The 15,042-nt window shown below is 46.8% G+C and overlaps 5 protein-coding genes across 5 annotated transcripts; 2 read left to right on the forward strand and 3 right to left on the reverse strand.

Moving 5' to 3' along the window:
• Positions 1-34: 34 nt before the first annotated feature.
• EV420DRAFT_1635574 (uncharacterized protein) lies at positions 35-432 on the forward strand (the record flags this gene model as incomplete). The annotated part of the gene is made up of 3 exons (XM_060476467.1): positions 35-81; positions 136-227; positions 287-432. 3 exons carry the CDS (start codon positions 35-37, stop codon positions 430-432), a joined length of 285 nt encoding a protein of 94 aa, XP_060338599.1.
• Positions 360-1,957, reverse strand: EV420DRAFT_1686256 (uncharacterized protein; the record flags this gene model as incomplete). The annotated part of the gene is made up of 3 exons (XM_060479283.1): positions 360-652; positions 705-1,720; positions 1,792-1,957. 3 exons carry the CDS (start codon positions 1,955-1,957, stop codon positions 605-607), a joined length of 1,230 nt encoding a protein of 409 aa, XP_060338600.1. The 3' UTR covers positions 360-604.
• Positions 1,958-3,165: 1,208 nt separating this feature from the next.
• Positions 3,166-5,178, reverse strand: EV420DRAFT_1758490 (uncharacterized protein; the record flags this gene model as incomplete). The annotated part of the gene is made up of 3 exons (XM_060480549.1): positions 4,716-5,178; positions 4,483-4,652; positions 3,166-4,416 (listed from the first exon to the last, which is right to left on the reverse strand). Exons 1-3 carry the CDS (start codon positions 5,092-5,094, stop codon positions 3,166-3,168), a joined length of 1,800 nt encoding a protein of 599 aa, XP_060338601.1. The 5' UTR covers positions 5,095-5,178.
• Positions 5,179-9,888: 4,710 nt separating this feature from the next.
• EV420DRAFT_458591 (uncharacterized protein) lies at positions 9,889-12,511 on the reverse strand. The gene is made up of 15 exons (XM_060482212.1): positions 12,059-12,511; positions 11,950-12,005; positions 11,848-11,893; positions 11,696-11,795; positions 11,540-11,633; positions 11,467-11,483; positions 11,259-11,410; positions 11,136-11,206; positions 11,056-11,086; positions 10,946-11,005; positions 10,790-10,895; positions 10,677-10,735; positions 10,177-10,627; positions 9,972-10,121; positions 9,889-9,918 (listed from the first exon to the last, which is right to left on the reverse strand). The coding sequence occupies exons 1-14, from the start codon at positions 12,110-12,112 to the stop codon at positions 10,033-10,035; spliced, it is 1,386 nt and encodes a 461-aa protein (XP_060338602.1). The 5' UTR covers positions 12,113-12,511; the 3' UTR covers positions 9,889-9,918; positions 9,972-10,032.
• EV420DRAFT_458721 (uncharacterized protein) lies at positions 12,385-13,399 on the forward strand. The gene is made up of 3 exons (XM_060482213.1): positions 12,385-12,508; positions 12,580-12,862; positions 12,915-13,399. Exons 2-3 carry the CDS (start codon positions 12,685-12,687, stop codon positions 13,322-13,324), a joined length of 588 nt encoding a protein of 195 aa, XP_060338603.1. The 5' UTR covers positions 12,385-12,508; positions 12,580-12,684; the 3' UTR covers positions 13,325-13,399.
• The last annotated feature ends 1,643 nt before the right edge of the window (positions 13,400-15,042 follow it).

Raw genomic sequence — 15,042 nt, forward strand, 5'->3', positions numbered from 1 at the left:
AGTTCTTTGCTCCACACCAGAGCTTCACACCGACATGGAGCAAGCAGCGATTGCCAACGTAAATGCCAAGACGGCTTCAAGGTGAGGTTGACCCAGGGTTTGCTAGGAGTTTAAATTTACAGGGCATATTGGTAGGAGCACACTTGCGCAACTTGTTCTCTTCAGTCTGTCCCTCGGCATCCTTCCGATATCATCATACTTTCTCTCGCTGAAATATGTATGGCAAGGTACATCATGCCCATTTAGAGTATCTTCAAGGAAAATTTACTGTTCTATCTTTTTTCAGGTAACTCAACATGGGCGGCAATCACAGCTGTTGCTGCTGCCAACATCGTTCTTGTCGCTTATATCTTCGCTTCCTTACGAGACGATATCAGATCTACAGCCTTGAAACCTCCCATTAAAGATTCTGAAACCAAGAAGGAACGCTAACTACAACATTATTGCCTATGTGTACATGACAGGATTGTCTAGGAGTCTGAAATGCTATGTACAATAAAAATACAATTAATTCAATGTCTAGGGTCCTTCCATCCAGTGGAGCTATCTTACAGAAAAAAACGAACACAGGACTTGATCCCGATGTCAGATCACTACAAAAGATCTAGACAGCATATCCCCACTGAACCACCGTTTCTCCGGGGGAGCCTGCCTATTCTGAATGTCAGCGATGCAATTCAAAGGTCAACGTACATGCGACTAACCGAGCGCGCGCTATATGAGGATGATCGTCCACCAGTCTTACGTGGTGTAGTTGCTAATGGAAATTTGGACCGCCCGATTGCTCTTGAAGGATGTATGGATTCGCTACTGGTTATGCGATGCGAGGGCAGCTGTGATTGCTCCGTAAGAGCACTTCGATCGATTGGGATGCCAGGTGGGTGGGTTTGAAAGGACCGAGCCAGTGGAGAAGTAGGCGGGCTTTGAAATGAGCGCATACTTGGAGAAGTAGGGGGACTTGGGAATGACCGGGCCATCGGAGAGGTGGGAGCACTTTGAATATTATAGGGCATAGGAGCATAAGCCCGAGTCCGCTCATTTATGTCCGAGTTGTGTTGGAATGCTGGAGTACGCGGTGAAATTGGGGGTGTACTTAACCTGGGTGTCCCGGTAGGAGTGGTGTCGGTCGAGTAGGCCGGGGAAGGGGGTAAGGGAATAATGGTAGGCGTAGGTAGCAGGACAAGAGGCTTAAGATTTTTCTTTCGGATCCGGAGAGGTGGCGGTGAGGGAAATAAGGAAAGGAATGGTTCTGTCTCGTTCACATCGATCAATTTACTTGGACGGCGAATATTGGCCTCGGAGGAACTACGCGACAAGGATTCCTTGACGTAAGGTAGATGAGATGTGGATCCAGTAATATGATAACGATTACGAAGAGAATGAGTGGAAGGGTCGAGAACAGCGTCGGGTATTATTCGTGTAGACCTGGATTTCGCTGTGGGGGGCATCACGCCATTGCGCCGCACCGCCGAAGGTGTAGGTTGGGCGGATTTCTTCTCGTGCGACCCTGCACCCTTGGACCCAACCTCAAGCAGAAGAGGGTCTTCATCGATGTCCTGTAAAAATCCTTTCCATACCCCATCAAGCTGGGGAAGGCGCTTATGCGCCTCTAGTACTTGGTGATCAGTCTCATCTGAATTTCGTTCATAAGGCCGCTGATGACGAGAACGCAGAGATGAGGGGACGGGAAGGGCGTATTTTAGGAGTGGAATTGGATGGGCTAGGATCTGAGGCAGTGTCGAGATTAAGGCTCGGTGGTCGAGGGGGGCGTGCTGGGCGGTGATATAGTACTTTGGGACCTTTTCTTCATCAATGAACGTGGAAAGGTAGAGAAGGACGATTTGGGTGGCGAGGAATTGCGAGCGTTAGTGGTCGACAACTCCTCACTTGAGCTAGGAGAAGATGTAGTTCTCTCCCTCTTCTTCCATGAATTTCGCAAGAAAGCGACGGGCTTCATGGTGGAGCGGTGACTGGGAGAAGCGAAGGTTTAGCAGATTCCGCTGTAACAATCATGAGTATGTCATTATATAGATGGTATGCGATAACAGCCTTGTGCATTGTACCTTGGATAAATCCAGCCGACTCGATGTCATGAGAATGTTCTGGTCTGATGCATCGACAAGAAGCGTCCTGGGAAAAGGAAGATCAATAGAACGTAGGTGGTGGGAGTTGGAACATATCGGAGCCGGAATCGAGGAATGATTTGGAGCGAACCTAATAGGCTATACGTATGTTGGGCGGAGTGGTCTCCTAAAAAGATCGACGACTCACGCTGACTTCCGTAATGAGAGTTCTGTCTCTTTAATTAAATTCGAAACAGTCCTGATCTCCTATATATATCTGCCATTGATAACTTGGCAAAGAGATCAGAGTACGTTTGGCAAGGTCATGAAGAATGTTGACCTACTTCAACGTTGGTATTATACTTCGCATCCGAAGCCTAAAAGCAAAGCATTTAGACCTTTGATAATTTTGCCTCATGCTAGGAGTCAATTGTATGTTGCTTCGACGCAGCAAATCCGATCTTCGCAACTCCGATCCTTCCTTATATGCTTACAAATACTTCCTCGTTAAGAGGCTGGCTGAGGACGCCCGAAGTCCAGTACATCAGCGATTGCTCTCCTCCGAAGAGATGTCGATCAAGACATATGTCGACGGGAACGACATTCAGTATTGACGGTGAAGACGGATCAAAAGCTCAGCGATTCTACGTTCTTTCAAGCTACATCCGTATCAGCGTATACTAGTAAATTCGGACGACAGGGACAGGGAAACTCGCCTGACAAGTCACTGTAAAGGGTGCGAGGTAGGCATTGCCCCTTGACGTCTAGGAGTCCTTTCGGCGTCTCTGGCCCTGCGACCATATGCATTACATCACGAGTTGAGTATATTGAAAGATGGGAGTGTATCCTGCCACATGGATTTCCGGACCAGCTCCGCTTTGAGCGCTTGGGCAAGCGCACATCTCAGTATTTTTATGAAAGCTTTCGACGTCATCTTAACAGTTGGTGGAGTATACATTCTTCATGTCAATACACGAGCTCGATACGTATCCTGAACTATTGCAGCATTAGAAGTTGGAACTGCAGAGATATCGCTCACTAACCTTAGGCCTAAACACTATATTGGGCATCTTGGATTATCGTTCTGATAAAGGGGATAACATCAGCTCTGCTTCATGAGGCGTATGCCTTGCTTGGATTTCATCGCCTCTAAGATATCACGGAGTTTTTTGACCGCAGCTTCTGTTGGTAAAGGTCTGCCCTCGGCTTCCATTGCCGCCAAGAATTCATCTAAATCATAGATGATGCCGAGTGGCAGAGGTATTTCTTCTTCCTTGCTCTCGTTGCTAGCTGTCTTCGTATCAGAAGAGTCGCCTTTTGCCTTGTTTTGACGCTCCACCTCAGCGTTGACCGCAAGTCCATCGACCTTTAGGAAGCCGTAGAAGCTGAGCCCGCGCCCTCCTAGCCAATGCATAGGGTCATTTTGCAATGCGAAACACCATCCTTCACCTTGGAAGGCATCAAAAGATACCTGAGGGAAAGAGGAAACGTGACGTTCGCTCCATCGCCGAGTTTCTGTCCTCAGAGCGGAGCCGAACGCGACTTGAGGGAAGAGCGAGCACTGGTCGGGACCGGCGAAACTGGGACGGTCCATCTCCGCATGTACAATAAGGGCGTCAGTAAGACCCTGTACAACCTTGGCGGGATTCAGAAAAGGAAGAGATGCGATAGGTATGCCGCCTCCGATTCCCGCGACAGAAATGAACGAGAACGCGTTATCGTAGGTAGCCGTCTTGGTGGCAGTGAGAAGATAGGGATGGATGAGATCATGAAGACGATAGAATATCTCTGGGTCGGACTTGAATAGGGTCTGCAAGTCGACAGCTTTGACAGACGTATCCAGCAGGACGAGACGTGTCAAGGCCAGACAGTCAGTCAAAACGGCTTTGACGGTTTCAATAGTGATGTTGGAGTTTCCAGACAGATCCAAAGTTTCGATATCCTTTTTGACGGCTGATAGCGCTGATACAAGCTGGTCGGTGGTCAAGGAAAATCCCGACAAATCTACTGCTTTCGGGTTCTGGAGTACAACTTGCGTCAAGAGTGGTACTCCTGCATCAGGGAACGGGTCCTGCTTTTGAAGAACTGCCTTTATCAACGGCGCTTTTCCTGGTTGCCACACCAGATTTTCGAGGTGTGCGGTATCTCCAGCAGTGATACCTTGCTCTAGGGCGGTTCCAAGAGTCAGATCGACAAGAGAAGGGATGAGATCAGTCGCTACAGAGATATTATGTGGCATTTGAGACTCGTCGATGTCGTTGGACTCGGAGTCATCTTTATATTCGTCGGGCCATGCCTCCGCAAGCATCCGAAGAGTGACAAGGTTTTTATCGGCAAGTGCATCAATAACTTTCTGAACAGGATGCCTGAACACGCCAGAATTTTAGCTTCGAAAATCACATTGCACGATATTTCTTACGTCTTTTGGTCCATCCTCTTTCGGGTAATACGCACGTACGTATTGCTCAGCAGATAACGGCTTCATGTCAGGTACTTCTTCAGCTGCCTCAAGACCGTTTACAGATACGAAGCAGTACGCAGGCTTCAAGGGATCGGTGACATCGATAACTGTGATTCCGTCATTGTTATCTGAAATGATTGATCGAGCATCAGCCTCAGGAAACATGTATCTAGGGGAACGAATCAACTCGCCTCCCTCTGTGCTACCCATGTCAGCATCGAGGATGGATCCCATAAATGTACCCCGGTGAAAATAGGGATCAGCTGGATCATCCAAGTCCACGTTCCATGCTGAGCCCATCAAGAAAGAAATGTAGCTGCAAGGAAGATCGGGCAATTCTGGTTTCTCCTGCCACCGCCCATATTTGTTCTGTACTCGGCGAATTTCGTAGAGGACAATTTGTGCATTTTCCTGCTGCTCCAGAAGGGTCAAGAAACGACGGGTCGCTTTTAGAGGAAGTGTGCCATAACACCATTGGTGGTGCCACGCGGCGATACAACGATAGTAGGCTTTGGTGTCGCCCTTGGGGATGACCTTGGCTATAGCGAAAACTTGGTGCCTTTGCCCCATCTGAACGATGGAAGAAGACGATGGTAGATCGATGAGAAGAGGTAAGGACTGCCATCTCAGTTATATCTGAGGATGACGTCGAACAAAGAAACATCGATGATCCCTAATTAGTAACTTCCTCACGCTGATCCTCTGCCACGTTCGTGGTATTTCGTCCTTTGGTGCATATTAGCCTCTCGTTTACACGACTACGGTAGGGATGGATAGTGTGATTAGAGAGATGGTCACCAGTCTACTGCGTTCGTGGTATTTTGTCCTTTGGTGCATAGTAATAATTTATTAACAGATCACATAGGACTACTATTATTATAAAACTGAGATACACGAACATCGGATACATGATACAGACGCGATTCGAATATAAGAATTGAGCTTACCCGAGAGCAATCTTTGTAATTTTCGTCGCGAGATACAGCGAATGGTTACTCTCGGAATTTCACCTGATCTTGACCATACTAGTATAGCCAAGCGGCTGGATAAGGTGACATACGAGGGAAGTCAAGGACAGGATCGGGTACAGAAACCTAGATTTTAGTCACTGCAGAAGTATCTTCATTGATTGGAGTACATTCTTCGGATAGACAGAAAGTTGGACACAACCAAGAATTGAAAGACTGTGGACCCACTGGCAGGATCTCAATCCGAACCAGTGGAACATCGACTGCGACCTCTTCCAAGATCTTGGTTAGGGTAATGCATAAACTACTTGATCTTACCTTGCACGTGAGTGTTACAAGCAAGACTCAACGGACTTGTACGTAGAGAGATTCCATTCTGGCGGTGGACATTGTCTATAGGAGGCAAAACCACAACTTGGAAAGCAGCCGTCTTCTCAGATCAAGAGCAAACACTAAACCTGCCGTCAGGTAAGTCGGGGAAGAGCATAATAGTTCCAGATCCCCAACCCCGCTCCGATACTGTCTGGATGGCGAAATCTCTTCGACCAGTTGAGCAAGGAAACAAAGTTCCACTTGTTCTTCATTCGAAGTGACGGTTCAACTTGAATCAAAAGACCAAAAATGTTTTGATGTGCTAGCTGCCATAACGTCCCTGCAACCGAGCCTGTACTTCCACGGATACAGGGTAAACCACAACCCTCCACGCCCAGTGGACCAACGTCGATAGGAGCAATGATACTGTTCTTCCTATCTTCGAGGAGAGAAGCCTGAAGTAGATATAACCGGTTAGATCTTTCACATCATCGTGCGGCCTCATCTCACCAAAATGAAGAACAGGGAACAGGTACACCTCACACTATTGGGTATAGACGGGTTTCCGCTTAGTCCAATCTGCGTCATGATACATCAGCATGATATCGGGTATCAACGAAGCTTTCGGTTTCAATTTAGTCGAAGTGATGATAGACGCTCAAGATGAAGCCTGAGTAGAAAGCCGTGAAGCACATAATGCAGCCACTCGGGTAGTATTCTGGGCCGTGATGGCACAGATTTGAGGCTATTAATTGTCTTGGCTCCAATGAGTACTACGCCGCCAGGAAAGAATATGCAAAGATTACGTCCGGCTTAGCTTGATCCCTGAATCAGGCAGTTCTTCGATGCATACATAATGGCAAAGTCCTTTAACGTTCGGCGATGCATTGAAGGAGAATACGCCATACATCGTTAAAGCTGGTTACTGTCGAATACTCGATAGGCGAGCTTAGGATGGGTCCAGCGATGCAAAGGTGGACTCGGAACATCAACTGAGAAGTGGCTGTGTTTGTGCCCTTTTCTCACGCTTATGGCATTAAGTACTCCCCCGAAAAAAAAGATTCTGCTCGAACATAGATGTTAAGTTATACAAATTTAGCTGGAATTGGGCCTTCGTTGCGTTGCGTGATGTGTCTCACAGAATTACGGCCACCAAACCTTCCATCTATCGTATCATCTAACCGGTCCGAGTCGATGCTCATGATTCTCTACAGATAAAATTTTCCCATCTGTTAACATTTCTGATACGTTGCTAGGATAGTGGCATTCGACGGTAGGATACCAAGACATCAGTTTGCACGAGGTTGATGTTCCCAAGCCATTCTCAGTCATTTAGTAGAGTGCAGACGCTGTGACTACCAGGACGAACTACATTATGGTAGTTTGACTTTCTTGAGGTAGTGCATGGCGATAAATGTGGTGTCGTCGATTGACATACCTCTAAGGACTACGCCATTCCCTTATGGCTTTACGTTGACATCCATTACAGTGATCGTCTGACCATGGGTGAAATTCGGGGACAATGGTCGCGGCTTCTCGCACTATCTGAAACTTTACAGTTGTCCTGGAATCACTGAAAGACCGTCCTCATATTTACTTCTACGCATATTCTCTGATTAATGCAAGCAAGAATTTAGACTTTGGGAACTTCAATGCTTCTGGTGTTTTACCAAAGATCCTCAGTTTAAAACAATCCTTTATTTTTGTGGTGTCGGTTGAAATAATAGGCCTATTTTTCTCGCCAAATCAGATTTCAATCGAGTGCGATAAGGTGAGTACAAACATTTATCATAATGGGAACATCATATTGAATTATGGTTTCAGAAACTGGTGTTCGTTGTATGTTTTCTGCCGTAATTTCCAGTTCCTTCTTCGACTGCCTAAACATAGTTCGTCTAAATTGATTGTAAGTGCCTCATTCATAGTCAGCACCGCTGCATACGGCGTGTGATAGACTGTCCGAGCGCTTGAATATCCATCTGCATCCGGAATCGGCATTGTGTTTGGCGCTGAGTACGTACAGTATGGTTTCAGGTTGTAACCTCGCTATGACTGTGAGTGCGAGTCTTCAGCCACGATACATTCATGACGGAAAGCTGAGGCCGCACCTCTCTTCAATGTGCAGGTCTACTTTCTCATTCCGTTGTTCCCGCGCGCATTGAACGACGAAAAAAAAATCTATAAAAAGATATTCAAGAGAAAAGCGAGACGCCCACTTCAGGCACGCTTGCAACTCCAACAGGCCTTATGAGCCGCGGATCTAAAGGTCACCCAAAGATATGGAAACACTGAAGAGCACTCTAGGAAGACTCATAGCCAGTTCTTCTCGTGGTTGAAAATGGCAAAAGAGTATTCGCGAGGCCCTGTACATTTCGCTGGATTACATAGTGACAGAAAGCACGGATGTTCCCGATCTTCTGTCGCAATGATAAGTTAAGGGTGAATAAGATCCTGCAGCTGAGAAAGATTGCGGATTAGAGGTCTTTGGTATCTGCTGACAGTCCAATTGCGCTGTACAAGGCATGTCAAAGTCAGGTACACAGTCAAGTGTGTTTTGACCCCACCGACTACGACATGGGCGTTCCGAAGTGCCTCTAAGTCTCAAAAGCCTGCTTCGACGAGGATAGAACCTAAGCAATTTGGTTGTTCGTCAATTAGGCCGGATGGATAGATATCTTGAGGTCAAGCCCTTCGCTGCGACAGGCAAGGTGTGGTATGTACGTCCGTCATCCATGTCAGTCAGCAGATCAACCTTGCGAAGCGTATCCTTGATCAAAACAATGATGTTATGGAAGGTCGGCACATGAAATGTTTGGAAGGAGCGACGTGCCCAGAACATAATGCTTGCTTCATGAAGGTAGTATGAGGCAGAAAAGCAAAGAGTTCGAAGCCATGAAACCTACAGTATCGCTGATAAGCGTGGAAATAAAGGAAGAAGAAACTGATATTCGATTAGCCGAACCTTCGCGAGCATATCGATGATGATTTAACACTACCCTGAGTCTTCCAGAGCACAAATGGTTTGCGGAATGAGTTCCTCCGATGTATCCCGTCTGTGCTGCTGCATTTGCTGCATTTAAAAAGTACGAGCGGTATGATGCCTTCCTCCCATTCGCGACTATCGAACGGCAGACGGGTCTCAGTACCGAGCAGGTCTGAATCGGCAGCATTAATGGTTATTATCGTGTTGTCATCATCTAAAAGAGAGATGAATTTTGAGGACTGCCTAAGAGAAGTACGACTTGCCTCCTTCCGAGTTAGATATGTAGAAGCGCTCAACAAAGTATGTTCAGGCACAGCTACGGCTCCAATCTAGCTTCAAGGGTCTTCAAATCACGTCTGGAGGATGACTGAAAGAAACGAAGTTACTCGAGGCCGAACTGGAGTTCTGCGTCCTGTGATGCTAGGCACTGGGAGCAGCTTTGGTCAAGGTACCGACGAAACGCTGACCTCGAATTGGCCGATGACAGAAGCAGCTGAGTAGAAACTAGTATATTCATACCGATAATGTAGAGACTCAGTTGTACTCAATTTTCACTTTATTTTATGAGTCTTGATAATACGCGCGTAGAAGTTCAGTACGATTACCTCCGGTATCCCAGGGATGGATGCATCCTAATTGCTTCCATCGTACTCCAATACTAGACAAGTCCGTATCGAAAACTTGTGAAAGCCGTGTTAATCACTTTGCTCGATAGGAACGGCTGATATAATAACTGATATGATCTTCGTAAAAATCGGAGCGAGGATCCCAGCAGGTCGTGGTTCGGAATTAACAAATTGAAAGACGTTTTCGTTTGTGGCGTCGGGAGCTGCCTGACAATTGAAGCCGACCGTCGGCCCGACGTGGTTGCCGACAGTCGGAAGTAATCGGAAGACTGGGAGATATATAGGCAGAAGGTCAGAATGTTCAAGCGCGAAATAACTTCTGAAGAAGGTGCCATCTATTTTGTTGAACAGATGGTGTCGAACCCAAGTCGAACCGAAAACCCATCCGACCCGTTGCCTAGGCCGAAATTGTCTTGTGCGAAATCGATACTAGTACTATGGGCTTACCAAAAGTGAATGTATACAATTAATAAGTGCATATACTAGAGTGGACGCAAAGATATGGCTGCGGAAGATATTTTAGATTACTGATACATTATATAACATGCTCGCACACACGCCAAGTGGGTCCAGATATCATACTTGTACACACTGTCCCAAAATGTCTTAACCGTTTCGGTTATTGAACGTCAACCGGGACTCCGTCCTTGAAAATAGGTAGCTTCGGGTCTGGCGCATCTCCTAGCCCTGGTGGGGAGGACACCATGTCTGTCCGTATGTCAGAATCCATTGATCCAAGTCCATCATTCTCAAAAATACATACCGATCGGCGACGTGAAAGTATGGACGATGGGATTCAGGCTTGACGTCGTGATATTGTGCTTTGACAAATTCGCTTCTGTCAATCCATAGTCAATACCGCCAAGCTCGACTTCGGATCCTCTTCGCCGATTAGGTCTCATGGGTTCGAGCTTGGGCAACGACGTCGGCGATTCGTCCCATGCATTGGAAGCCGATTCTAAGGAATGAGGAGATTTCTGAGCATCTTCAACTGAAAGAGTGGAGTCTCTGTTCGGTATAGTGAAGTTGGGTTTTGTGGGTGACGTAGTAAGTAGGTAAGTCCCGCTGAGCTGGTGGTTTTGCGACGTCAGTGATTGCGCGTAGCTTGAACGGCTCTGGTGGATATTTTCGTTGCTATCGCCTTGTTGGCGGTTGATCTTCTTTGCAGCTTCGCGTGTGGCAATTTCGCCTTCGATAGACCGGGGGAAGAAGATCTGAGAGATTCAGTTTAGTGATTACCTAGGGCGTCCTAAGACGGCTTACCACAAGAGTCAGACCGGACGACACAACGCATCCGAAAGCTGCTAAAAGTGCCAGAAGGTCTGCGAGAGGTGCGTGTGTAAATAATAGCAGTGATTGACAGAAAGTCCTCTTACCTGTGGCAAAGGCGTTTTCATTTACCTCGGTGTGTGGAGTCAGGCCATCAGCACCGAGAATCACGAGGGGCACCGTGAACATGTAGCGAAAGAGGACCCGAATCATCTGTTATCACTGCATCATTTTCTTGCCTTGTGACAGGTCTCCGCACATACATTAAGTTCATGAAATTTCGTGAGACGAATAACAGTCGAGTTATCGACGCCCTCTTGCTTCTGAAGGACAGTCAGCTTAATACTATACAGCAAGCGACTGTAGTACTTACCAGGGTGCTCAAAAAGGACTTGAAAGACCATCTACAACGTTTCAGTCGTAGTGAAGACATCTGTTTCATATATGACGCACAGAATCGGCGAAAACCAAATGGTAAGAGATAAGCTTCCTATTCCTCCAGACAAAAACGTATACGCTTCACTCTTAATTCCTGAACTCAGTAAGATTGACCTGTAATTGCAATCGAAAACGTACCCTGAGACCATCATTTCTTGTGAGTATAGTCACCAGGGGCATGTATGTTACAGCAATGACAGATCCGATGGCCCAAGTTTTGAAATACGGACTGTGGAACCAGTCTTGTTGTCCCGATTTCGCGTTGAGGAGGAAAAGCCAAAAGCATAGCTCTATCACCATCGAAATTATTCATTGAGATAGCTGAGGCGACGATACAGGCACACACCTTCCAAATGGGTTACCCTGTTTGAAGCGGAACAGTTTCAGGACAGTGTGTAGCCGATGGTAAGTTTACGCACATTTCCAAGGACCACCCGATTGAGAACATAAGCATAAGCGGGAAGATCGAGTTTCTACCCAGTTCGCTCCATAACTGGAAGGGTTTTGGGATAACTATAAGATAACATACGCCAATCATCAGACTGTTCAGAGCGATAGATGAACTTCAAACGCACCACCGTGAGTAGGATCCAAAATGTATCCCTCTTGGTATTTGATGATCGTGAAACCAGTCGCAAATATGAGTATCAGTGGTACACTCATTAGGTAGGTGTACTATTGCAGGTTGGTGAGTTGACATGCGATGAGAAGGAGAGATGGTGCGTACTGTCATGACACGCTTGAATGCTCCAGAGTCAGGACCATTATTCCACCTAGTCAAAATAAACATCGTTACGGGAGAACTCTTGAGGATAGAATAGAGATATACCTGAGGCATTTGAATCTGTCAAAGGACCATAGATGATATAGCAAAAATGAGAACAGCTACGCTGACAGTCAGTAGAGGATATTATCTGAAAGATATCGACCCCACTCACGATGAAGGAGCAAAGGGGCCAGACCAAGAACGTAGTAGGGGATGTATGAGACATAGATCGTCAGTCAAGAAAAGCTCGAGCCGGCGAGGAGGATAAATAGACCCAGACGCAGGAGCTTGGTGACGGAAAGAGAGGCTTGTCAGGGAGAAATAGAAGTATCACACGCGTCTGTATATATACTTGAGTGATGGCTTCACATGATGATGGGCTGATGAAAAGCGAGGCCCAGCGGCAGAAGGGAACAGCTTGTGCTATCCCTTCACCAGGTTGATATCACGGCACATGGTGCGCCGTGTAATATACTTAAAATACGGTGATGTACCCGGCGACGGCAATTCCGGATACTAAGAATACCAAGGCGTTCCAAGAAAGCTAAATATTGTTCTCAGAGATGATTCTGTGGTGATTCAAGGATACAGCTGGCTCTCCGTGGGCGGATCGATGAAAGAGGTAAGGCCGGCAGCTCGGACCGAAACTGAATCCATCTTTACAATCAAACATGTGCACATTCAAACTTCCAGTTGCGAACACTGAAGATTTTGCCAACTTGAACGTTTACTCCTTGACTACACTGCATCCCATCATTGGCGAAGAACCTCCAGTATCCGGATATTCCATATCTTTCCATGGCCTCTAACAGCCCTACCGCGACCGACAAAGACGAGCTTCTTCTTTCATGCCGATATGGTGATATTGAAGATGTCCAGCTGTTCGCAGACAAGTACGGCGTCGAAACGCTCTCGGGAATCAGAGATGATAATGGCAATACGGTTCTACACATGATATGTGGGAATGGGCATGCGGGTGAAGCATCACTTTCCCTGTTCCTACCTCATCTTTACCCCCGCATTCGTAGATCTCCTGGATTACCTCCTTCCGATCATACCTCCGTCGCTGCTCTCCGAAAAAAACGCGGCGCAGTCGACGCCACTACATTGGGTCGCTCTCAATTCTCATCTTGCGTGCGCACAGAAGCTTGTTCAATTTCCAGGTGGTCCAGGCGTTGATCTCATTGACATAAAAAATGCGGCTGGACATTCGCCCTTGGCGGAGGCGGAATTTGCTGGATGGGACGAAGGGGCCAAGTGGTTCGTTGAGGTCATGAATCTCGAGGCCGAAGACGGTCCAAATGATGAAGAGTCTGATGAAGGAGTGAGGAACGAGGCAGAGCCGGCCCTTGACAAGATTGATGTCACTATTGAAGATGCTGATGGACAATTAGCAACAATGACTATTGATGCAGGGGCTCGAAATCGTCCATCATGATATTACTCCTCGTCATATCGCATAGGTGGCGCCTCATCTTCACTTTTAGCACAAATATCTTCTAACATGCACGCTTTTAGTGTCAAAGCTCTGCCGCTGCGCGTTAATCTCGGTACCAGTTACACGCTGTATCTTCTTCCGAGACAAAAGCATCGCCTCCGTGTAATCCAGTAGCCTTTAAGAGCGAACTTCCGGAAACTGAAGCACCCGATATTCTCACAGTGCCATCACACTACAGCGGATGAAATCCAATCTCCAGTATTGTCGTATTTGAATGTAGTTGAGTCAACGGATGATGTCGCCAAAGTACAATGACCGAGGCTTGATTGTTCCGTGGGCTGTGTTTCAACTTTCGACCATGGGTAAGAATGCCTTGAACTCAGATTTGAAACATGTATTCGTGCTAGAACTTCCCTAGTACAAGTGATCGTTACCGCCCGATCTTTACGCGCTTAACCGCTGGACTATATTTGCACTTTTGATCCGCGCATGTTCAATTCTTCAGTCAATTGAAGTATTTTGCAACAAACTAGTGAACGTTGACTGTCTCGTCCATGATTTGTAGCTGTGAAATGGGAATCATTTGCGACAATTCTTTGACAATTCTAGAGATCTTTCTAAGCCTCTATGAGCAGAAATCGGCGTCAAGAAACTGGAGTGGAAGGTTCCAAGTCTGAGTGAGAAGCACCTCGACCGCGTCGGGGACTGGGTTCGCGTTGACGCGCTGAGGAATGTTGAAGTGATAGAACCGTAAGCCGTCACGGGCGAGTACCAAAGGCGTATCCGTATTCGATAGCACCGCCCTAAGATTCTTGCAAGCCGAAGTAGCAGATAAGTCGCACGAAATGTCTGTAAACATGCTGTTGTCGGGAAAGGGTAATACAAAAGGTCAGGGAGTGTATCTTGGGAAATCGAAGCGCCTTGACATCAATGCCGATAGAGAACAGACCGGGCCATGGATCCAAATTTCACACTTCGCAACCGCCTTGAGGTCGACGTACATGGTGATTTTGGTGGGACCTAGTGATCCATTGAATTGAATAATGCATTAGGAGCTTCGCGAGCTTGACACTTGTCTTGCTATATCCAGAGCTGGTAATCACGGCAACTAGAACGGGATAAGTGGTTTTGGAAAGAGCATTGGTTAGATACTGTTACTATCGTTGATAAGGCGCTCGGGGCTACGATGTGAGTTGCGGTCAAACCGCCTGGTACAATGGAAGACACTTCAAAATGATTGCGCTCTAAGGCTGTGTCCATCGTTGAGCATTGGGGGGTAGAATTGTAAAGAAATGCTGGTCAATGCAATATCTTCTAAACTTTGCTTCCGACTGTCATACAACTCCACCGGAGACGAAGAATTTTTTGAGCAGAGCATGGATGTTCAGGGTCGAGTGAATAATAAGAATTGGTGATCCGATGAGGGTGGGATACATTTTTTGACGATTTTGGGGTAGCAGCTGTAGCTCGAATAGATAGAAACACAATGCCAGCATAACATCATGGTGCAGCGGAGAATAGAGGCAACCGAGGGAAAGAGAACGGATCACCCAGTCACGGGGAAGCGGGAGCGTCTCAGAGGTTCCAACTTGAAAATACGAACGAGAGGACATCCTCAGTTCCAAATCAGATCTCTCAAAGCAATCGACTTCATATACACGCCGTAGGGTAGACATAAAACTTGACTAGGGCTACAAATTCCTGTAAACAAGGATATA

This window comes from Desarmillaria tabescens (assembly GCF_030435595.1).
Source record: "Desarmillaria tabescens strain CCBAS 213 chromosome Unknown EV420scaffold_2, whole genome shotgun sequence".
Lineage (NCBI taxonomy): Eukaryota > Fungi > Basidiomycota > Agaricomycetes > Agaricales > Physalacriaceae > Desarmillaria > Desarmillaria tabescens.

Bases quoted from the DNA above. Each gene is read 5' to 3' on its own strand.
- EV420DRAFT_458591 (XM_060482212.1), bottom strand. From the start codon at position 12,112: ATGTCTCATACATCCCCTACTACGTTCTTGGTCTGGCCCCTTTGCTCC. The intron at 12,006-12,058 runs GTGAGTGGGGTC...CTGTCAGCGTAG, and splicing joins GGCCCCTTTGCTCCTTCATC to CTGTTCTCATTTTTGCTATA. The intron at 10,736-10,789 runs GTAAGAGGACTT...CACCTCTCGCAG, and splicing joins TGAAAACGCCTTTGCCACAG to ACCTTCTGGCACTTTTAGCA.
- EV420DRAFT_458721 (XM_060482213.1), top strand. From the start codon at position 12,685: ATGGCCTCTAACAGCCCTACCGCGACCGACAAAGACGAGCTTCTTCTT. The intron at 12,863-12,914 runs GTGAAGCATCAC...CCGCATTCGTAG, and splicing joins ATGTGGGAATGGGCATGCGG to ATCTCCTGGATTACCTCCTT.